Source organism: Hemiscyllium ocellatum, chromosome 9, assembly GCF_020745735.1.
Source record: "Hemiscyllium ocellatum isolate sHemOce1 chromosome 9, sHemOce1.pat.X.cur, whole genome shotgun sequence".
NCBI classification, from domain to species: Eukaryota; Metazoa; Chordata; class Chondrichthyes; order Orectolobiformes; family Hemiscylliidae; genus Hemiscyllium; species Hemiscyllium ocellatum.
Window position 1 is genome coordinate 97,908,039 of NC_083409.1, and position 24,906 is coordinate 97,932,944.

A 24,906-nucleotide genomic window follows, 5' to 3' on the forward strand; every position below is an offset into this window, starting at 1 on the left:
CAGGCTCACTGGTCTGTAGTTACCTGGAATATCCCTGCTACCCTTCTTGTACAGGGGGACAACATGAGCAATCGTCCAGTCCTCTGGCACCTCACCTGTATCTAAGGATGCCAGAAAGATATCTGTCAGGGTCCCAGCTATTTCCTCTCTCGCCTCCCTCAGCAACCTGGGATAGATCCCATCCGGTCATGGGGATTTGTCCACCTTCATAACCTCGAGCCTACCCAACACATCTTCCCTACTTATGCCAACATGATCCAGACTAATCAAACTTCTATCTCAAATCTCAACATTCATTAATTTCCTCTCCTCAATGAACACTGATGCAAAGTAATCATTCAGAATCTCACCCATTCTCTCAGATTTGGCACACAGCCTTCCTTCATTAACTTTTCGTGGATCAATCCTTTCTCTAGTTACCCGCTTGCTTCTTAAGAATAAAATGCTTTGGGATTTTCCTTATTTCTGCTTGCTAAAGCTATTTCATGACTCCTTTTAGCCCGCTTGATCCCCTGTTTAAGACTTGTCCTACTCTTCTGATATTCCTCCAGGTTCTGTTCTGTTCTTAGTTGCCTAGACCTTATGTACGCTTCCCTTTTCCTCTTAGCTAGTTGTACAATTTCTCTTGTCATCCACAGTTCATGATTCTTGCCCTTCCTATCCTTTGCCTTCAATGGGTCATGCCTATCCTGCACTGTCAATTACCTATCTTTGAAAGCCTCCCACATCTCAAACGTGGACTTCCCTTCAAATAGCTGTGTCCAATCCACATTTCTCAACTCCTGCCTAAGTTTGATATAATTGGCTTTGGCCCAGTTTAGTACTCTTCCCTTAGGACCACTTTCTTCTTTATCTACTAGTATTATAAAACTTACAGAATTGTGGTCACTGTTCCTGAAGAAATCCCCAACCGCAACTTCTACCACTTGTCCTGGCTCATTCCCCAGTACCAAGTCCAATATGGCCCCTTCCCTCATCAGACTATTGACCTACTGCTCTAGAAAAATCTCCTGGACGCTTCATACAAATTCTATTCCATCCAGATCTCTGATGCTAAGTGTATTCCAGTCAATGTTGGGAAAATTAAAATCTCCCATCTCCACTACCCTATTGCCTCTATATTTATTTATAATCTGTTTACCTATTGGTTTTTCTACCTCACGCTCACTGTTGGGAGGTCCCAACAATGTAACTGCACCCTTCTTATTTCTCATCTCCACCCCTAATGCCTCACTACCCAAGATCGCATAGTGTCCTCCTTTAGCACAGCTGTGATATCGTCCCTGACCAGCAATTCAACTCCACCCCCTCTTTGACTTCCCCACCTGTCCTGTCTGAAACATCTATATCCTGGAACATTCAGTTGCCAATCATCATGCCCTTCTCTCAACCAAGTCTCTGTGATGGCAATTAATGCCATAATCCCAGGCACCAATCCAAGTCCTAAGTTCATCTGCCTTACACACTATACTCCTTGCATTTAAAGTAGATACATTTCAGGCCACCAGATCTTTTGTGCTCACCTGCTCTCTGCCTATTCTTTCCTTTTATTAGTGCTATCTTCATAATTCTTACAGTCTGCAGTCTCCACCTCACTGCCTACTTGTTTTCTCTTCTGGTTCCCAATCCCTTGCCACATTAGTTTAAAACCTCCCCAACAGCAGTAACAAAAACTCCCCCAAGGACATTGGTTCTGGTCTGGTTCAGATGTAGACCGTCCCTTTTTGTAATAGTCCCACCTTCCCCAGAACCGGTCCCAATGTCCCAACAAATCTGAACCCCTCCCTCCTACACCATCTCTCAAGTCACGTGTTCATCCTGCCTATTTTTTCATTTCTGCGCTGGCTAGCACGTGGCACTGGTAGTAATCCTGAGATCGCAACCTTTTTGAGGTTCTCCCCTTAAACTTTTCTCCTAGCTCCCTGAATTATTCTTTCAGGACCTCCTCTCACTTTCTACTTATATCGTTGGTGCCTATATGCACCAAGACAACTGGCTGTTCACCCTCCTCTTTTAGAATGCTCAGTGATATCCCTGACCTGAGCACCTGGGAGGCAACATACAATCAGGGACTCCCGTTTTCAGCCACGGAACTGGCTATCTACTCCCCTCACCATAGAATCCCCTTTGACTATGGCCCTACAAGTCTTTCTTTTTCCCACCCTTCTGAACAGCAGTGCCCACCACAGTGCCATGGTCTTGACAACTACTGCCCTCCCCTGGTGAGCCATCTCCCCCAACAGTATCCAAAACTGTATACATGTTTTGGAGGGAGATGACCGGAGGGAACACCTGCACTGCCTTCCTACTCTTTTTCTGCCTTTTGGTCATCCATTCACTGTCTCCCTCAGCAATTCTAACTTGCGGTGTGACCAGTTCACTAAACATGCTATACACGACCTCCTCAGCATCAGGGATGATCCACAGTGAGTCCATCCGCAGCTCCAGAGCCATCATGCAGTCAAACAACAGCTGCAGCTGGACAAACTTTTTGCAAGTGTAAGAGTCAGGAACGTCAGACACGTTCCTAAGCTCCCACATCAAGCAAGAGTCACATGCCACGGGTCTGAGGACCCCTACCATTGTAAGCTTAGCTTTATATGAACTAACTAAAACCAAACAATGCACTTAACTAAATGAAAAAGAAAGATAAGAAATAAAAGCCTGACCTGACAGGGAATTTTTCTTCCAGTTAGAGGAGGGGGGCGGGAGGGAGATACTACAGTGTAGTATATGGGTTTAGCCCTTACATTCCCGGCAGCTTCACTCCTCCTTCTCTCCTCGCCGCTCTGGCAAAATGAAAGCCCGACTCCCGAGGTAAAGTCCAACTTCTTTTCCAATGTTCTTGGAAATCTGATCTACACAAATCACAATTTGCTTCTCTGTAAGGATAATTAGTTATATAAACGTTTCATTTCCTAATTCTTTGATTTTTAGCTTCCGACATAATTGTAGATGGGACATTGCTATCTTCTATCCTTTAAAATGTTGTTTATCAGATTATTTTTCATGATTTATCTATTTTTTGGTTTGAAATGGCTTTCAAGTTAAGAAATGAACTTTCAACAGTGGCTTCTTATAAAAGAACATAAAGACAGATATTTTCTGTTGGGAACTGATTTGGAATGGTAATGCAATTTAATTAGTAATCGAAGGACACTCTTGACGAATTGGAACCAAACTGTTGATGTGCTCAAGGCTGGCAGCTGTTTGGATGCTGAATATGTCAGCCAAAGGAGAACTGGTTCTGACAATGTTGGCAGGAGGCAGTGTGATCTTTGAAAACTTCCCGTAATGGTGCTGTTTTGTGATCTCCAGCTCCTTTCCAGTTATTGAGTTGTTCCATATTCTGATAAAAAGCACCACAGTCTGTAAGAAAGAAGTAAATATTTTTCCAGATTTCTGCTAAAATTATTTGCAATAACGGTATGAAGGTGTAGAGGTGTACTATCACTTTGAGAGTGAAGGACTTGGCAAGCACAGTGCTGGAGAATTTACAAAGTAACATTTGGTTCAGAACAGATAGCACTGGCTGAGTTGCTGTGAGACAAAAACAAATTCGAATTTGGCCAATCACTTGAAATTATACCTGGAAAATACCAACTTCCAATCAAGTTGTAATTTAGTATATTGACAATGTTAAAAACCAATGACACAATCTGCTTTGGGTGTATAAAACTGGGGAGGATTGGACAGTTGTGAGGATAACTGTCAAGCCACCAGCATGTAAAAAGTCTGCCTGAAAAATAGCTCTCTTAAAGGTACCTTTATCGTTCAGTAACCTGTGAAGCAGAATCCCCAGGAAGAAGAAAAGAAGACAGGAATACAGAGAACCAAAAGTGCTCTGGTTTTGAGATGAGAAGTTTTGTTTTGTAAATCTTAATTGGGAGTTTTATTGGACTAGTATTATAGAAGGGAAGGTAAAAAGATAAGTGAGAGGAAGGAGTTGTAAATAGTTAATTAATTATCCTCTGTTATACTTTAAGAAATAAAGTTGTTAATTTTACTTTAACTATCCTACTTGGCCTATCGAATTTTCACAGATTACTGCATAGGATAAACCTTGTCTGTGTTGCTGGGTCAAATTGAGCAGGAGGCTTTACCCCATGTCATAACAATAACTAGTAGCTTTGAAATTCAAGCAAGATATACCATTCTGCTTGCCTTTGAGTAATTCACTATCCAAGGATTTCTATAGGCCTGGTATCCGTTATTTGAAGCTTTGTTTACAATTCTTTTTATTTTCCTTCTTAACCATTACTTTCTCACAAAGTTAAGGGATGTGTTCAATAAAGATTGAGCTTTAGAATGTAGGTATTAATTGGATTGTCTTGTTTATTGTTCTGCTAAAGGCACATTATAAATAAAATTATTGATTTTTGGTTAAGTTCGTAAACTTAGTGTCCAAGATCTGTTATTTATAAAGTCTGGTTAAATACATTTGAACAATTTTGAAGATCATTGAATGTTCCAATTTCATTGTGTTGTGAATGCAGTGATAGTGAGGATGATTTTTGGTTTAGCTTGCTATCCCTTTGCCATAACATTCTTTTAAAATGTAGCAGTTGTTTTCTTCTTTGGAAACGTTATTGTAGAATTTTTAATCCTTCCTCCTTTCAGAATGTCATTTGGATTGGCAGACTTAGCATTTGCATTGAAATGGACTTCCTTATACCTGGATTACCGAGTGAAGTCATACAAGGCCTTGCATGTATCTGTTTTCAAGTGACCTTTGCTAGAAAGTTCACTTTAGGGCAATTATTTAGCTGTGATTTTGAATTTCTAAAGTTCTACAGATAGCCAACAAGTCTGCTGACACTAATTAATATACATTGCCCAAATATCCTAATTCAAATCATCATTGTCATCATACTCTGCATATTGCCAGCTTGTAGAGATGAGATGTAATTTTGAAAAGCCTTGAGCTATTTATCACTTACATTCCATGTTTATATAATTAATGTAAATCAGTGTACAAAGCATTTCTCCTGTGAGATGAGTCAAGGTGAAATTTCTTTTCCCTGTGGCATACTGAAACCTCAAATTGTCTTTACTTAAAAGCACTTATAAAACAAACTTCCAATATGCATACACTGGAAATGAAGTGGAAAAGCAATATTCTTCATTGGTGGGCTGCTTACAGAAATAACCAGATGAATATTCTGGTTTATTTAGATGTTCAGAATAAGCAATATTCCATAAAACAGCATCTCGTGCAGTTTGGCTGTCATGATGTTTTGATGATGAACATCTGTACTGTAAAATGTTTTACCCTTGTAAGCTAATGCAAAAATGCATCATGTGAAGATAATCCATCCCCAACAGATTTGGTTTGCTACATGCTAATCTTATGTAGATGGAAGAATGCTGATTATGTAAGCTAATGATAACTTTCGAATTTATTTCACTCTCGTCCAATTAACCAGTATAATGTTAACCAAACAGATGTATCTCAGAATGCAGGTATATGTTTGATTACTTTTTAAAATGTGGTATAAGGTGTGTGATATACAAACATTATTATTTTAGAGTTCAGCTTTTGAAAATGTGGCACATCGTTTTGGTTGCCTATGACGGGGTTTATAGATTTAATTGGTTAGGTTTTCTGGAGCCATTTTCATAACAAAACAGAAGGAATTCATGGGATTTGTTTGCATTTGGAGAGTTTTATGATCAGACAGAGCAAACATAGAGTCATAGAGATGTTCAGCACGGAAACAGACTCTTCGGTCCAACTCATCCATACTGACCAGATATCCCAACCTAATCTGGTCCCACTTGCCAGCACTCAGCTCATATCCCTCCAAACCCTTCCTACTCATATAGCCATATACCCATCCAGATACCTTTTTAAATGTTGCAATTATACTAGCCTCCACACTTCCTCTGGTAGCTCATTCCATACACTCACCACCCTCTGCGAGAAAAAAGTTGCCCCTTAGGTCCCTTTTTATATCTTTCCCCTCTCTCACCCTAAACCTATGCCCTCTAGTTCTGGACTCCCCCAGGGAAAAGTCTTTGTTTATTTACCCTATGCTCTTCATGAATTTTATAAACCTCTATAAGTCGCGAGGAGCATTAGCTTGCTTTCTGTTTAAAATGATCAAGGCTTTTAGTGGTGGGGGGAACCTATTGATTGGAAACCTTTTTTGTTTTTGTTTTCAGTTTGCAAATCTTAGTTGAAGTGAAATGTCTGATACGATTCCTCCTGAAGAAAGCAATTTGTTTGTTTATAACTGACAGAAAGTAAATTACTTCAGTGCAAGGATTTTGGTTTGAAAGTTCCAGACCAGAAGTGAATTCTTAGAACCTTTTTAATGGGATTATTTTTAACTGAGAACAGCTTAATCTCCGTTGTGTGACTAATCCAGGAAGAGGCTACCGAACTCTTAAGGTTGGAGTTGAGCAAATAGTTAAGATACTGAAGTGAACTCTGTGGTACTTGAGAACTGTAAGATAATACAACTTAGTGATCTAAGGACATTGTAGATGAATTGACACTGAACTGTTCATGTGTTCAGGGCTGGTAGCTGGTTGGATGTTGAATTGGTCAATCAATGGAGAATCTGTTCGGACAGCCTTAGCAGGAGGCAGTATGATTTTAGAAAACTTTCAGGGGTAGTGCTGTTTTATGCTGCCCAGTTTCTCTCCAGTTATTGAATTGTTGAATGTTCTGATTAAAAAGCACCCCAGTCTGTAAAATATCTTTTTTTTTAAGATATCTGCTGAAACTGTTTGCAATAACTAGTAATTTTGGAATTCAAGTAAGATATGCAATTCTACTTTGAAAAAAAACGAAAGTACTGTAGACGCTGTAAATCGGAAACAAAAACAGAAATTGATGGAACAGTTCAGCAGGTCTGTCAACAAAAGTTAACGTTTTGCGTCTGGTGTCTCTTCAGAACTAATGTTAGCTAGGAAAATGGGTGTTTTTGTACAGTAGATGTGGGTGGAAGGGTTAAGGAGTAAATGATAAGTGGGGATAGGACAGACAAATGAGTGGAGAATGATCTGGCTAGGAGGGTGAATAGCTGTTAATAATCCACCCTTGTTAAAGTTGCTGAGTCAGAAGATTTCGCCTCCTTTATACAAATTTGACAGCTCAATGTCATACAAATGACCTATCTGGGGTATAGCTCATTTGGGGAAGGTGATTACCTAGTGGTATTATCACTGGACAGTTAATCCAAAAGCCCAGGTAATGTTCTGGGGACCTGGGTTAAAATCCCACCATGACAGGTAGTGGAATTTGAATTCAGTACAGATCTTGAATTAAGAGTGTGATGATGACCATGAATCCATTGTCAATTGTCAGAAAAGGCTATTGGATTTGTTAATGCACTTTATGGAAGGAAATCTGCTGTCCTTGATGTGGCCTACATGTGACTCCAGACCTACAGCAATGTGGTTGACTCTTATACTAGATTAGGGATGGAGCAATAAATGCTGACCAAGCCAGTGACATACTCATTCTATGAATGAATAAAATAAATTTATGCTAACCTAGTTCTGTAATCTTTACATTCTACTTTTCTAACACATGTTTTCACAATGTAGTGGTGTTTCAGTATCTAGTTATGGTAAAACATTGCAAGTTTTAATGGCTCATTGCATGAAAACATTTTTTCTAATATTTTGCTTTGCTTTTTGTGATAGTTATGAAATTGTTTTGTTCCCCAATTCTCATATATTCAGTGGAAAGCTTTAACAATTTATGCTCTCCGACTCTCTTAGTTTTTCTGTCCTTGACTATCTCTGTTTCAGTGGGTATTCCAGACCCCAGTTTCAAATTTTTGTTTGTAATATTGGAAATAAGAGATTATAATTATTCTCATTATACCATGGCAAACATATAACTAGGATCATTAACCTTTTAGAATAATAGGGTTTCTAGAAGTTCTGGTAATTTTCTGAGCTATGATTTGACCAAGAGACAGAATTTTGCTCCATGGAGTGGGCAGTGTTACAAATGTTAAGGAAAGGGAGTATCAATGGAAAAATCAGATTTTCAGCATTGAAAATGAAAAATATGATTCTCAGCTTTAAAGTTTAAACAGTGAGTTCAGAATCTATTGAATAGTGACTACTTTATTACCATGTATTTTCATCCATTAATAACTAAACTTGGCGAATTTCTAAGCGGTTCCAAATTTCTCTTCAATGCACATTGTCCTCTTCAGCCCTTTGTCCATTTAAATTAGCATTGCCAATTTACTAACCTCACCACATCATTAGCTGCTTTCAGATCACTTCAGGTCTACACTTTGGAGCTAAGGGACATGCAGGGATGCACATGCATTTTGTGAATCTACCCAGGATGCATCTTATGGCTCTTAGCTTGCTTACTTAGTGCTCACTCTGTTTGTTTGTCATTTTGGTTGAGGTGTCCAGCATCTGCAATTTTTTTTGCATTTTTTAAGTCCCTGTATTCTCAGTTAAGAATATTTTGTTCATCATTAATAAGTGCATGCTAACTTGCTAGTTCCATTCTGATGTTTGTATAGCATTGTTTTGTTCCAAACATGCACAAACAATTTAGTCAATACTGCATTAAGTGAAAATTATGCAAACACACCCTTTGAATCAAAGAAATATATAATGTAGAAAAAGGCTAATTTCATCATCATGACTGTCCTAGTTGCGAAAGCTGGTGAGATACTTAACATGGTACCAAAAAACTAAAATGATGTGACTTCAAAAGTCATAATTATACTTTGGGCAAATTGGCAGCTTGCAATCACTGACCTTTTTCAAGCTGACTAATGGACCATTTTCTTACCAAATAATTGACTGACTTTGCAGGATTGTGCACATATGCAAGCTGGTATTATGACTGTTAATTTAGCATCAGGTTTATATACCAGTTAGTTTTTTCTTTTGTAGGAGTGAATGCACTTGATTTTGGAGGTGATATTTGAAATAATTTTTGAAAAATAACTAAAATGATTAATGAATGTGGATTTTGGGGCATAAGCACATGCCTCACTAATTATTGCATTTTCTCCAAATTTGTGGTGAGATTAGCAGCTGGTCGTAGGATAGAAGCAGGTTATCTTCTAGATGAAAAATACGTTTGAGAACATTTTAAGCAACAAAAGTGGAAGCATATTTGTCACATAACCCGTCAAATTAAAATAAGTCATTTGAATAAAAATACATTTTGGTTCTCTCCTGATGGCTCAGTAGGTGTATTCAGTTAGCAACATGCTGGAAAAGATATGGCCAAAGTCCACCTTTTGTGACATAAGGTGACACTGTTATGGACTACGCCAGACCATTCAACATTCTTAAGCAAACAGATCCAGACCATCACTTTGCAATTTTGTTTCGGTAAGTGTACAGTGAAAATTACTCAGAGTAAAATAGCTAGGTTGACTACTAGATTTTAACTAGGTAAAAGTGAGTACTGCAGTTTCTGGAAACCTGAGTCTAGATTAGAGTGGTGCTGGAAAAGCACAGCAGGTCAGGCAGCATCAGAGGAGCAGGAAAATCAACATTTCAGGCAAAAGCCCTTCATCAGGAATAGAGGCAGGGAGCCTCCAGGGTGGAGAAATAAATGAGGGGGTGGGGGTGGGGAGAAGGTAGCAAAGAGTACAATAGGTGAATGGGGGTGGGGATGAAGGTGATAGGTCAGAGAGGAGGGTGGGGGAAGGTAAGAACTTCGGGGCAGAGGAGATGACTTGGGGGTTGGAGTGAGAGAGAGAGACTCAGTAAGATTCTTGAGAGAGGAGGAGAACATCTTCAAGGTAGGCATTCCTTGCAAGAGGATCCGCTGTAAGGGTAAATTTTAAAAACAGACAAATGTTTATTCACACAATTATGCAATGAAACACAAAGAACAGAATCAAGAACCCCTACAGAACTCAATCTATGCAACTAGACTTAATTATGCTGTTCCGAATATACACAACAGTCCCAATAAGTAAACTCCCTTTAAAAATCAGTATAAATGGAACACATGCTTACAGGTTGAAGTTGAAGGGCAGAGAAAGAGTTTCCACAGAGCTACCTGTTGAACTTCCCAGTTCAAGACTGAACTAAAACTGCTCTGCTCTGCTCAGCTCAGCTAGAGAGTTGACCACTCCCCTTTCATTATACAGGTCATTTCTAAAGCATGACCACTTTGGCCTGAAGTCTCATCTGCTTACATATAAACAAAAGGCCTCCCAAAATCCTGTTCATCACTGTACCAAACCACACTGATCAGAGCCCAGTTTATTGACCCTCTGAAAAATATCAAGGACAAAGTCTCCTTGAGCTAAGGAACAGCTTTTAGGGAAAAAAAAGGACTAGCTTTGTGACAACTGTGAGGGGCTGTACAATTGGCTTTATTAAACCTGGGTTAAAAAGATGTAAATTGAACATTGTGATCGCTGCTGAACCTGAAAGAATTTGGGTCACCTTCTTGGATAAGTAATCAATGTTTTGTCCTTGAACAGAAATGTTGTCTTTATTCATAGTTTGTGCAGCTTTTTGGTTGGAACAAATTTGATTTATCAGCTCGTTTGAAGTGAGATATCAAAAATAAATTCATGCAAAGTATCACAGTGTGATTGAGTTTTTCAGAATTTGCAAAAGTTTCTTCAAAAGTTATATCGAGAATCCCTATTTTACAATCCAAATTATTTTCATTCACAGTTCTTTTTTCTTTGTGTCTTAATTGTTCTTTATAATGTCATTCTTTTTTTGAAATAATCAAAGAGGGAGTGGTCTTCCCACTCCAAATTAAAATATCTGGGATGTTGATGTGTTTTATTGTTATCTTGCAGGATATCATCTCAGTGTCACTGTAGGATTTCCTCAGGCAAGTGCCCTAGGCTCAACCATTTTCTGTTTTATCCTTCCATCACAATTTTCCTCATGTCCTATCCATGAGAAGCAGCACAAAGCCAACCTAGCCAATTATTATCCTTGTCTATGCTCAATCATCATGAAAGTCGAAGTTGTTGACAATGCATTCACCTGGTACGTATTCATCAATAATCCGCTCACTCATACTCTGGAATTTTGGCATGAGCCCACTGAGCTCATTTACAGCCTTGTTCCAAACATGGTCAATTGAGCACTGAACTTAAGAACAGCAAGTTAGAGTGACTGCCCTTGACGCTATGGTAGCACTGAACTAATGGTGACATCAACCTCTGTCGCAAAACTGGACTCACTGGGAATTCAGAGTGAGAAACTCTGGTTAGAGTCATACCTAGGAGGAAGAAAGATGACATGGTTGTTGGCAGTCCACCGTCTCAGCCACAGGGCATCATTGCTGTAGTTCCTCAGTATCTTTTTAAAAATCAGCCTGTTCAGACATGTTATAGTACACCTCTGAAGCTCAGGCCTTCTGGCCATTATCACTGCACCACTCTCACAAGAGCCCAGTTGCTATTTTCTAATTGACCTGTCAAGACATGTTATGATCCATCCCTGGAGCAAGTGGGACTTGACTCCAATTCTTCTGGCCCAAAGGTGGGGACACTGCCACTGTGCCATAAGAGCTTTATGTCCTCCGAGTAATATTTAATAGACATTTACTAATCCATCAAATGTTTATTATACACCTCTGGAGTATGAGAAACTTCATCCTGGTCCAGAGGTAGGGACACTATCACTGTAACAAAAGCTTTAACATCTTTGGAAAAAACAGATGATTGATCTTTTTAATTTTGGCCACTGAGACTCAACAACAATTTTTTTTTTAGAATGTTAATCAACCTGTTCAGAGATGATATGACAAAGCATGAAACCAGCAGATAAAGAAGGTGCAGTGGTAGTTTGGCGCACTGACCTCCTACACCGCTGAAGCCAGGTGCCAACTTAAAGACACCTCCTCCTTCAGCCCCCTCGACCATGACCTCACACCCCATCACCAAACCATTATCTCCTAGACCATTCACAACCTCAACACCTCAGGGAATCTCCAACCTCCCCTCATAGCTCACAGCTTCCAACCTCATAGTTCAGGAACCCCGCACCGCCCGATTCTACCTGCTACCCAAGATCCACAAGCCTGACTACCCCAGCCAATCTATTGTCTTAGCCTGCTCCTGCGCCACTGAACATATCTCTACCTACCTCGATACTGTCCTATCCCCCGATCCAGGAACTCCCCACATACATTCGGGACTCCTCCTCCTCCTCCCCCAATGCTTCATCTTCACCATGGACATCCAGTCCCTCTACACCTCCATCCGCCATGAACATGGCTTCCAAGCCCTCCATTTCTTCCTCATTGACACTCGCTTATTTGTTTGGCTGAACTGGTCCTCCCCCTCAACAATTTCTCCCTTGAATTGTCCCACTTCCTCCAGATGAAAGGGGTAGCCATGTGCACCTGCAAGGGCCCCAGCTATGCCTGTCACTTTGTCGGCTAGGTAGAACAGTCCATCTTCTGGAGTTACACTGGCACTACTCCCCTCCCCTTCCTCTGCTACATTGATGACTGCATCAGTGCCACTTCGTGCTCCCACAGCGGTTGAACAGTTCATCAACTTCAACACATTCTCCCCTGACCTTTAAATGAGTACTGACTCAATGCTGACTTTTTTTTTACAAACCTACCGACTCCCACAGCTACCTAGAGTACACCTTCTTCCACCCTACCTCTTGTAAAAATGCTATCTCATATTCCTAATTCCTCCGCCTCTACCGCATCTGCTCCCAGGAGGACCAATTCCACAGAAGGGCACTGCTTGTCACTGGCCAGTTGGGTGTTTCTTTTCTTCCTGGCAGCGGAAACTGAATAAAGATTCATGCACCTTGTGTCTTTCACTGTGCCTTATACCTGTACGCACACAACATGGGTGCTGAGGAAAAAATAAGCACTACCACAGTTAGGTGGTAGCGTGGGGGTAAAAAAAAGAATGAAATAACAGGAGTGTCAGAGGTTCCGAGAGCTGGCTCTGAGGGAGTTGGATCAGTTTCAAGCACTCTCCAAATGACCTGGTCATGGGATACTGACCTCTGTGGAGTTATTTCAGGGTGTTTCATTTTTTTAGGAAACCGGAGCGTTCCTGCACCTGGGGAAAAAAAAAGGACCAGTTCCACCACAGAATACACCAGATAGCCGCCTCCTTTAAAGACTGAAATTTCCCCTCCCACATGGTTGCAGATGCCCTCCAATGCATCTAATTCATGTCCTGCACCTTTGCCCTCGAACCCCACTCCTCCAACCGCAACAAGGACAGAACCTCCTGGTCTTCACCTTACACTCCACCAACCTCCACATAAATCGCAGCATCTGCTGACATTTCCAAATGGACCCCAGCAGCAGGGATATATCTTTCCTTCCCCCCCTTCCCTACACCCAGCCCCTATCTGCTATCCACAAAGATCCTTCCCTCTGTGACCACCTGGTCAGGTCCACGCCTCCCTCCCTTCCTGGCACCTCACCCTGCCACCACAGGAATTGCAAAACCTGCACCCACACCTCCCCCCCCCCCCCCCCCCCCCCTTACCTCTGTCCAAGGCCCCAAAGGGGCTTTCCACACCCATCAAAGTTTCACCTGCACTTCCAGACGTCATTTATTGTAATCATTGTTCCTGATCCGGTCTCCTGTACAATGGGAAGACTGGCCACCTTCTCGCTGACCGTTTTAGAGAACATCTCTGGGCCACCTGCACCAGCCAACCCAACCGCCCCGTGGCTGAACATTTCAATTCTCCCTCCCACTCTGCCAAGGACATGCATGTTCTGGGCCTCCTCCATTGCCACTCCCTCACTCACGACGCCTGGAGGAAGAACGCCTTATCTTCTGCCTCGGAACCCTTCAACCTCATGGCATCAATGTGGACTTCACCAGTTTCCTCATTTCCCCTCCCCTCACCCATATCCCAGATCCAACCTTCCAGCTCAGCACCGCCTTCATGACCAGTCCCATCTGTCAATCTTCCTTCCCACCTATCTGCTCCACTGTTCTCTCCAACGTATCACCTTTACCCCCATCTCCAACCATCTATTGCATTCCCAGTTATCTTCTCCCTAGACCCCCCCCCCCCCCGCCCATGCCTCTCTACCCTCGCGGCTCCAAGCTGCTTCCCTAATGAAGGGATCCAGCCTGAAACGTCGATTTTCCTGCTCCTGGGATGCTGCCTGATGTGTTGTGCTTTTCCTCTCAACTCTGATCTCCAGCATCTGTAGACCTCACTGTCTCCTGTACCTTTTGGAGGTTCCACAAAAACTCTGCAAAATGGCAAAGCAAAAACCTGTCTGTATAATGCAGTATGAAGTGATACATGTACCTTCCTGGGAGTTAAAATTAAATTAGATCAAGGTGCAAAAACCTTAAATTATGAATGCATTAATCACTAAAAGTAGCAATGCAAGGTGGTAGTGCCATAAAGAAAGCAAAATACTGGAGATCAGTTGCAGTGAAATAGAATCTCAAGCAGCTACGTATTTCAAAATTTATGTAGAATTTTAGTGATTTGGGAATATGGTAAACAGATCTCATCCATACTACAAAAAGATAAAGATACATTTGCAAAATTGCAGAAAATATTACAAGAATGTCACTAGGTTTGAGAAGTTGCAGATCTCCAGAAAGACTGAGCAGATTGAGGTCTTTTTGGTTGTAGTGAAGACTAAGACGACAGATAGGTCTTCAAAGTTATGAAGAGCCCTGACACCCCTGGCAGATATAGAGAGACATTTTCCACTTGCTAGTAAATTCAGTATGAGGTTCTTAAGTAAATGATGGCCACTAGCAGAATTTGGAACGTTTAGGTGAAGTTTAAGTACACAGAAATTTAAGAATGTGGAATTCCCTGCCTCATGGAGTGATTGACATTTTAATGGCAGATTTCATTGATACATACTTGAGCAATACCTGGAGACAGGTTGGAAAGAAGCAATTACAGTGAGAGAATCTTTGTCATCTATACAGACGAGCATTGGGCCCGTGGTATGAATGGCTTCATTTGTAGAATATATGTTGTACTGGTACTTTTCAATAAAATAAGACATTACAAAACTGCTGTAGCATGGGATGGGAATGGTGGTTGAGCAGAGGGTTTGTAAGGAGGATTTTAGAAGGTGTCCTAGGATGCAGTGAAAGAATACATTTCAATGAAGTTTTAGAAAATAGAACAAGTGAGAAGCAAATACTTGGGAAGGGAGGTGATACCGTGACTGAAGGCAGTGTCGTGGTCGTTTTTGCTTGGTTGATTTATGGTAAAAATTGGCAACTATAGCTCTGCCTGAAAGTAGACAGTGTAGTTTTTGATATATACCATTTTAGAAAATGAATACATGTACTTAATGTTATCCTACATTTCATGTCCTTTTGACAGAAATCAATTCTTGACTTGCTTTTATATACTCCACATACTTCAGCATTGGAACTAGATCCCTTGTACTATGCTAGGGAACATAAACTATTATCCCTCTCACCCCCAAGAGACTGATTTTAAAGTAAATAACTTTCAGAGAAGTAAACATGTGCGGTTGCCATAGCAAATTTTGAACTCTGCCTATTGAGAGAAGTTGTCACTGTGCAGGAAGTCAGGTTAACCTGCTGCTTGCGGTATTAATAGCTGTTACTGCATCTTGCTTGCCTGATTTGTAATTCAAGGTTACTGTGCCCTTACAGCTGTTTGCTTTGGAACATTACATTTTCTCCTGTTTCGCATGTGGAAAGATTTAATGTACTTTACAAGATTGCATATTTTAACTTGTATCTGTACTACTTGTTCTTGTGATAGCATTAATTTTATAACCTTATTAAACACTACTAGATTAAATTTGCAGTCTTTCATTGACCTTTTGCCGAAAAATTTTCAGTTGGTCAAAAACTGCAGTGCAGTGCTCATCTCAAATGCAAAGTCATATTGTACATTTTTCGGTGATTTAGTTTGATTTGTGGCTTGCTCTCTAATTGCTAAATAATTGAGCTGCTTATGAACCAAGATCCATTAGCATTCAAACATTGTCTTTATTGAACAAGTTCAGGCAGTGCTGAGCTAAGTCATGAGTGTGTTTTATCTTGAGAGCAGAATAGTTGGCAGGACTGGACTTGTCCACCAGTTGGACACAACCTGCTTAAGCCACAATTATGTTGTAGAAGGAACATTTGGTGTGAATATGTGAAAGGTAGCAAACTGTAAATACGGTTTTTCTTATTTTAAAGGATACTAACTAACATTTGGTTGACTAATTTTGATTGGATCCAAAGGAGTTGATAATACTGTTGCTCCAAGTTTAAAATATAATGTAGCATAAAAAACAGGAATAGGACATTCAGCCCTACAAGCCTGTTTTATTTAGTTTGTAGCTTCTGTACTTGAACTCTCCCCAGCATCATTCCATCTCCCTGGATACCTCAACTGATCCAGCATTCCTAAATCTTGGGAAACATAGTTGCAAATTTTTACTATCCTCTGTGTTAAAAATATTCCTTGTTTTAGCTGACATCTGTATAAATGAAGTATTAATTTCTTAATTTGAATTCCAGCATGTTTGGAAATAAAAGCTAATATTCAAGTATCCTTTGCCATTAATTTTTTTAACTGTAAAGTTTTTAAAAATCACAGCCCTTTGTTCTTACTGAAGTTCTGCTACATCCCAAACAATACCAATCTTGCGACACAAAATTATCTCCATATTTTGGTGATTTGATTTCTGATTTTTATCACTTTGTTTAAAACTTAACTGACTTCCAAAAGTCTTGGTATTTAAAAAAGAAAAAAACGTCTCTACACCGTTTGTCATACAGCATGGTAGACAAGATCATATAGCTTGTCAATGAATGCCTCAAAATTGAGCTGAATTAATCAAACATGGTCTACCCATTCACAAGTCCATGCAAATTGGTTTGAACCAGCTAGTACTTGTACGCACAGTCAATAACCCTGTTTCTGAAGATAGGTTTGGGTACCTTCAATTGATGTCAAGTGACAAATCTGTTGTTTTTTTTCCTCCATGTCTTCCATCTTAAATAAGGGAGTGATGCACAGTTTTCCAATCCAATGGAATAATTCCTGGATATAACTTCTGAAGATTTCCCACCTCTTTGTAATGACAGGGTAGAAATTTCCTGGAGATTTGACTATCACAAATACCAAATTTATTTCTACTTCCATTTTTAAAAATTTGCATTGTAACAACTACATTCAATGCGACATATTTTTAGGTTCTTTTGGTACTTGGTTTTCATCCTCTGTTATGAAATGATTTGAAAGTAGTTGTTTAGGTCTGCTATTTCCTTTTTATCAATTGTAGTCTCTGCTGCATCTGCCTTTAATGGAACGACATTTCTCTTTACATCACTATTTCATAATGTATACAATCTTTTACTACTAGCCTTTACCTCTTGCAAGTCTTTTGTCGCATTTCCCATCTGCACTTTGTTTTTGTTTTATCCTTAGTTCTTTTTTATAGATTACTGGATGTCCAGATTTACTGGTCATATGGGGTGGTTGACTTACAATGCTTAAAAGAGGAAGGTTTTAGTATTGTATTTTTGTGAATGTTGTTGGAAACATTAGCGTTCTTGATTGATTTGGATTATAGGAAGAAAACATGAAGATAATTCAGAATCCTTCTTGACCTAGATGGTCATGCCTGGTGGAACCACTTGCTGACAGAACAACACGGATGTAGTGCTATATAGAAATATGAATGGGCCTCTGTTTAAATGAATGAACGAATGAATTGAATTTATTGTCAAGTGTACTGAGGCACAGTGAAAAGCTTTGTCTTGCGAGCAATACAGGCAGATCACAGAGTTAAATAGCTTAGATAAGTAAATAATAGATAAACAGTGGCAAAAACAAAAACACAGGTACAGGCGATTGTTAAGTGTTTGAGTCCATTCAGTACGACAATAGGATAGAAACTGTTACAAAACCAGCTGGTGCGTGTATTCAGGCTTCTGTACCTTCTTCCCGATTGTAGAGCTTGCAGAAAAACATTGCCAAGTTGGGATGGATCTTTGAGAATGATGGGCGGCCTTTCCTTGACAGCAGGCCTGGTGGATGGATTCTGTAGATGGGAGGTTGGTCTTTGTGATTGTCCAGGCTAAGTTCACCACTCTGTTTCCGATCTTGAATGGTACGGTTGCCATACCAGGTAGTGATACACCAGACAGAATGCTCTCAATGGCACCTATAAAAATTGGCAAGGGTATTTGCCATCATGCTAAGTTTCCTCAGCTGCCTGAGGAAGAAGAGACATTGTTGGGCCTTTGTAACCAGTGTGTCCACATGAAGAGTCCAAGAAAGCTTGTTGTGGATGACCACTCCCAGGAGCTTGACACTCTCCACTTGTTCCACCTCTGCGCTGCTAATATGTATGAGTAACATTCCCCCCCCACCGAAAGTCAATAATGAGTTTCTTGATTTTGCCGGCATTGAGAGCTAAGTTGTTCTCAGTGCACCATTTTTCCAGGTCTTCCACCTCCCGTCTGTAGTCTGTTTCGTTGCCATCTGAGATTCGACCGACTATGGTGGTGTCATCAGTGAACTTGTAAATGGCATTAGTCTGGTATTTCACGACACAGTTATGGTATACAGTGAGTACAGTGTATGCACCCCTGGAGGGCTCCAGTGTTGAGTGTGTGAGAATGAAGTATTGTCCCCAGTCTTCACTGATTGTGGCCTGTGGGTCAGGAAACTGAGGATCCACTTGCAGAGAGTGGGGCTCAGTCTGAGATCAGTAAGCTTAGTAATCAGTCTTGAGGGGATAATTGTGTTGAAGGCTGAAATGTAGTTAATGATTAGGATTCTTACGTAGCTATTTTTGGTGTCAAGATGTTCAAGAGGAGTGAAAGGCAAGTGATATGGCATCTGACATGGATCTGTTGGTCTGATGGGCAAATTGGAGTGGGTCAAGAATAGTGGGGAGGCTGGAGTTGCCATGACCAACCTTTCAAAGCACTTCTTGACCACTGAAGTTAGGGCTACGGGGCTGTAGTCATTGAGACATGCTGCATGAGCCTTCTTAGGCACAGGGATGATGTTGGTCCTCTTGAAACAGGCAGGGACAGTAGCCTGCTGCAGGGAGAGGTTGAAGATGTCCAAGGAGACCTCTGCCAGTTGATCTGCGCATGCTGTGAGTGCACAACCTCGTACTCAGTCTGGTCCCATCGCTTTCCCTGGATTCACATGAAGGAAAACTGAGCTGACCTCTGAAGCAGTGACTGTTGGGATAGGTTCGTCAGTGAATTAAAGTACAACTGTATTCTATCTTACTTTTTATTCCTATATAATTAAGTAGGAAAATGGTGATCCAGAAAAAGTGCATTTGTTCCTCCATTTTGCCTGACCGTGCTGTTTTATCTTCTTTCTGTGCCCTTTCTTTCACCATTTTTTGAAAGTTAAAATTCTGAATAAAAGCTCCAATTATTTCCCCATCAGTGCTCAAAAGTAAGTAAATTCAACTCCAAGTTCCATTAGCAAATTCTAACTGGTTGTCTTTCATATGGCACATACCTTCTTGCTAACCCAACAAGGCAAATATCTGTCACATTTGATGTGATGGTTGATTTGTCTTGCTATTCTGGTCTCTGTAAAACTCATTTCAAGGAGATATTTGTGTGTCTTTTTTTTGAGAATGAGTTAATTAGGGTAGGAGTTAACTAGGATTCTACATACTCTCCTTTAACACCATCAGGGGAAGGACATAAATGAATGCCCTTCTAAATAGATAAAATAAAAGTCTTCTGATATTGTCTCTCTTAAATCACATGGCTTACTTACTGAGATGTCATATGTGCCTCTCAGCATTTTCAATACCTGCACCTAATCTTCCTCATTTTCTTCTGTTGTCATCAAATCAAGAATGGTTACAGCACATAAGGAGGCATTCAGCCCATAGTAAACTTGGTTATCAGTTGGGGAAGTTTTGCTTTTTTTTTTATTTTTTGTAATACATGATATTCTAAATTGTGTCTCTATTTTCTTTATAGGACACCAAGTATTACATTATAATTAATTGACTTAACAGTAGTGCAGTCTGAGTCATATCACAAATTAAGGAAAGAAAAATTTATCTGTCAGCATCTAAGGTTATGATTATATGATCTGGAATATTTGAGGCTTTTGAGAAGACAAATGAAGTAAATTATGGCGTAATTCTGGTCTGAGCTTGAACCCACATAGAAAGGAAGGGTTCATTGGGTTCATGCTGTGTCATATATTGCTGTGAGTTGACTTTGAATTTGTTCAGAGTTAATCACATGGTGGCCTGCAAAAATTTGTTCTAAAATGTGAAATTGTTGTGACGTAGTCTTACAATTGTTGCAGTGCGAATGCAACTGACAAGACAATCCTGTTTTCTTACAACTAAATCACAGATAAACACAGATTCGTGTTTAACTGTTTAATACTGCTGTCTGGTCATGGGCTGGAGTCAAAAAAGACAAACCACTAAAATGAAGTTGATCATGAAAACAAATTTTGTGCTCTCCAATTTTAAACCTTTTGTAAGGGTGAACTTGTATGGGCTGTTAAAAGGCATTGTGCTATTTTGAAAATTAATGTCCCTTCCACAAATCTATCTTTCCTTGAACATAAAGAAGATGTTAAAAGATAACCGTGATTCTCCAAATCACTTGTTTGTGTTCCCTAAAACAAAATGTTATTTAGAAATTTACCTTCTGGAAGTGAATTGTGTATTATAGTTCTTTAATGTAAACATAATGAAAAATGCAACTTTTCTATTTCCCTTTCATCTTGTATTTTAACTAAATGCTTTCTGGGCACAAATGATGTATGTAACATCAAATGCTTTCCTCCAATACTGTATAGCAAAGTTGGCTGTAATGAGAGTGACTTGATATCAGTTCTTTTGATGGAAAGCAGATTATGAAAGATAACTGCACTCACTGCTCTTTAGATTCTTGCCCACTGAAACTGAAACTGCCTAAACTTTTTGTCTCCTCTTCCACTTAAGACACTTAATTTAAAGTTAGCCAGTGAATTTGAAGTCCAGAAGCATAGTTGCAAGTGTAATTTATAACACTCTGCTTCTAAGTGCAGTATTTCATGTAGACACCAAAGGTCTGAGCTTTGCATTACCTCCTTTTGTGATTTAAGTGGCTCGAGGTATTTGAGTGGCCAGGTGCAGGCATTGCCTACGGGCAAAGGATCTGAGTTGGGAATCTAGCCCCCATCTCTCATGAGAGCTACTATCTGATTTGAGGACAACAGCAGTGTAGCACTAGTCAGCATCACCAGAAAAATGCTGGCTGCTGGTAACAGTGCTCCCACCAGAGATCCAATGAGGGACTGGAAGCACAGGTGAATAATGACAGGGTGGGGTTTGTGAGGGGTTGGGGACTTTGGCATGGACAGCAGATGAATTTCGATGGTCCTATCCCCATCTCCCAAGCCAGGTCCCCAATAATTAGATTAAAAACAAATAACTATGGGTGTTGGAAATCCAAAACAAAAGGCAGAATGCTGAAGAAGCTCTTCAGGTCTGGCACCATCTGTGGAGTTAACTTTTTGAAATCAGTTCTGATGAAGGGTCACTTTCTGTTTTTGCTTGCCCTCTAACTAAATGGAATGCCTTTTGAATCTCTTGGCTTACAAAATACTGCTTACAAAATAACTTCCATTGAACTGGGATAGGAGGATTAGTGGATTGGCAAGTCCAAACCGTAGAATTATTTGGGACAGAAACAGGATGGCGGTGGGGTCCCATTTGCTGCCACCTTGTCTGAAAATGTTTCTTGCCACCAACCCGCTTCAGGTGCGCTGTGTTCCCCCTTAGTCTCCATTATTATTGTGCTCCTTTTTAAAACTCAAAATTGTAACATAAAATGCACGTTCTTAGTCAAGAACATCCATTATTGTTAGATTTCTGCGAAACAAGTTAATCAAAAGATGTTACTGCTTCATGTATACATATTTGGAGTTAGCAGTACCTGAAACTAGCCGATAATACATGAACATGTATCTTTTATTCACTCAGGTAAAAAAACCATGTGCAGATTTGTCTGGTGGATTTTATTTTAAAAGTGTATTTTGATAATTGGATTCTGTGTAGGTTCTTTACTCTACTTGTTAAAGTAATTATGCCATAAGACACCATTTCTTTCCACACAGTCCTGCAAATAAATTATACTGGTGGAGAAAAGGATTGTACAATTTGCACTGAGCTGTGCATGCACCTCGTGCATGTTGAGGAAAATTGCTGTTCACCATCAAGGGGAAAGAAATTTCAATTAATTCTGTTAGTAAACTTTTTTTTTCTTAATATTGTCTGCAGGTCCTCTGGTGGGAAATGATTGTGTGCTTAGACCAGTGGATGAATCCCATCCAGTTAAAACTTTGCTGGAGAGCTTTACTGTATCATCTGGCTGTGCAAGTGGAGGAACAACAGGTCTTCCTCAAGAGGTGCACATTATCAATTTGAAAAGTACTGGAATGGACCCCAACCACTATGACAAAGGGAAAAGTATTGGAGTAGACTCCAACAATTATGATGAGGTAAATTTATTATATTGGTAGAATTATTGAAGTAAAAGTGAAAAAATGTCTGACCTAGCACTTTCTTCATTCTATTGTTTGAAGTCCTGCCACAGTATCTGTTTATATAATACGTGTAATATAAAGGATGTGGTTACCAGTAGCATAACTTCTAGTGTGCTTAATGCTACATGTCAGAAAAGCTTCCTCTGCTTAACTACTGCTGAAATCCCCATCCTTCCTTTGTGGCCACTAGCTTTGACTATTCCAGCACACTCCTGGCCAGTCTCCCATTTTCTACTCTCCATAAACATGTGTTTATCTAAAACTGTGCTCTCTGCAGTGTTTTTTTTGTATTTGGAACAATATATAACTTAAGCTGAATTTATATTTTTGTAATTTTGTGTGTTAGGTGGAGGCCAGATTTTCGTTTCACTTTAGAAATGTTCTTGTGAGCTTAGTGCTGAGAGATCTGGAGGTCTGTTTTTTGAATCGCTTTCTATTATAATTGAATTAAAGGGGATGGGGTTGAGAAGGTTAGTGCTTTGAAGTTAGAGAATAAAACTGCTGTTGCTTCAGGAAACATACAAAAATTGGAAAGGGAATCACACAGTCAGTGGTTTATGTACCAAAGGGTGGTGTTATACTGAGTAAGGAATAGTGTGAGACAGACAGACATTGAGTTGTGTTTGGTCTGAGGTTAAAGTAATATTGAGTTTAGTTTGCTGTTTGGCTGTCTCTGGGAGAGATATCAGTTTAAGGAAAAGCAACTAGTGAAGGTGCAGAAATTTACAAGAAGGAAACCAGCTGTGACTATGCCAGCCTGAGCAGCACATGTTTTATAGGGAGATAATGGGAGATCTTTGAAGCTTTGGTGTTGGAAGGATATTGCTGGGATAAAAGGAATGATGAGAGTTTGAATCCCTTGCTGGTTTTCTCATGACATTTTTCCAGCCTTTTTGTCGAATGCAATGTGGCTAATGTTTTTCTTTTTTACTAAATGTTTTATTCTGGGATAAAAGTAGATTAGCAGACTTTTGTGAATGTGTTCAGGAACTGATCTGCATAGTTTTTAAAAAAAACAAAGCTAAAGTCTGAAACAATAATAGAAATTACTGGGAAAAGTCAGCAGGTTTGGTAGTATCTGTGGAGAGAAATCAGAGTTTTATGTTTTGGGTCCAGTGACCCTTCAGAACATGTTCAGCATCAGAGTGGAAGGTCAGATAGGTGAGTAAATACATGACAGGAGATGGAGTGAGAAGAACAGATGGAATTGGAGTTAGGGGAGAGGTTCCAGAGGGGTTTGGGTATATCTTCAAGTTGTTGTATCTTGCATTCCTTAATGCCTGAAAGGAGAAGAAACCTGAAAGAGTTCAGAAAAGATTAACAAGGATGTTGCCAGGGTTGGAGGTTTTGAGCTACAGGGAGAGGCTGAATAAGCTGGGGCTGTTTTCCCTGGAGCGTCGGAGGTGGATAGAAGTTTATAAAATGGTGAGGGGCATGGATAGGGTAAATAGACAAGGTATTTTCCCTGGGGTGGGGGTTCCAGAACTAGAAGGCATAGATTTAGGGTGAGAGGGGAAAAATTTTAAAAGGGAGTGAAGGAGCAATTTTTTCATGCAGAGGATGATGTGTGCTGGTATTGAGTTGCCAGAGGAAATGGTGGAAGCTGGTACAGTATCAACTTTAGAAGGCATTTGGCTGGATATATGAATAGGAAGGGTTTAGAGCGAAATGGGGCAATTACTGGCAAATGGGACTAGATTAATTTAGGGTATCCGATCAGCATGGATGAGTTGGACCAAAGGGTCTCCTTCCGTACTAGACATTTCTCTGACTAAAAAGATTTTTGTTAGTATGTCAAATAAGCCAGAGGATAAATTGGAAAGGGGGGGTGAGGTTGTTGGTTGTTCGGGTGGTAGGGCCAGGGCAACTTTGAGCCAGTGCGAGGGGTGTTGATGGAAAGAGAGGTCGCGAGTGTACGAATGATGACGCATGGCACTGAGTGTGGAGGAGAGTTCTGAAGAAGTGTCACTAGACCTGAAACATTAACTCTGCTTTCTCTCCACAGATGCTGCCAGACCTGCTGAGTTTTCTAAGCAATTTCTGTTTGTTATTGTTCTGATTTTTTTTGTTTAAACCTAAAGCCTGTCAATGCAGGTTTCAGTCAGAGATTGACTTTTCTCGAACTAACTTCAGCTGGGATCATTAACTTGCACCAAATCACTTTTTACTCATTACTCTTTGCTGATCAATATTAGCTTCAAGTCCAACAGTCCTTCATTTTAAAGATTCTTGTTTTCAGATTTCTCCATGATGGGGCCCTCTAAACCTCCTCCACCCTTACAATCTTCTGAGATGTGTGTGCTACGCTGCTTCTGATCTCTTGTACATCCCCATTTTTCACTAGTCTACCTTTTGAGAGTAAAGCCTAGAAATCTGAAGGCATGGCTGTCAGAGTTCCCTTCCGAATCTACTGCTCTTGATCTCTCTTCCTTCCTT

The 24,906-nt window shown here is 40.1% G+C and overlaps 1 protein-coding gene across 2 annotated transcripts in view; it reads left to right on the forward strand.

The window, feature by feature from the left end:
* Positions 1-24,906, forward strand: part of tgfbr3 (transforming growth factor, beta receptor III) — a 179,584-nt gene that overhangs the window by 42,414 nt on the left and 112,264 nt on the right. For both annotated transcript variants that reach the window (XM_060830602.1, XM_060830601.1), the window contains exon 3: positions 22,205-22,425. In XM_060830602.1, the coding sequence (XP_060686585.1) occupies positions 22,205-22,425 (221 nt within the window). The remainder of the gene's footprint in view (positions 1-22,204; positions 22,426-24,906) is intronic.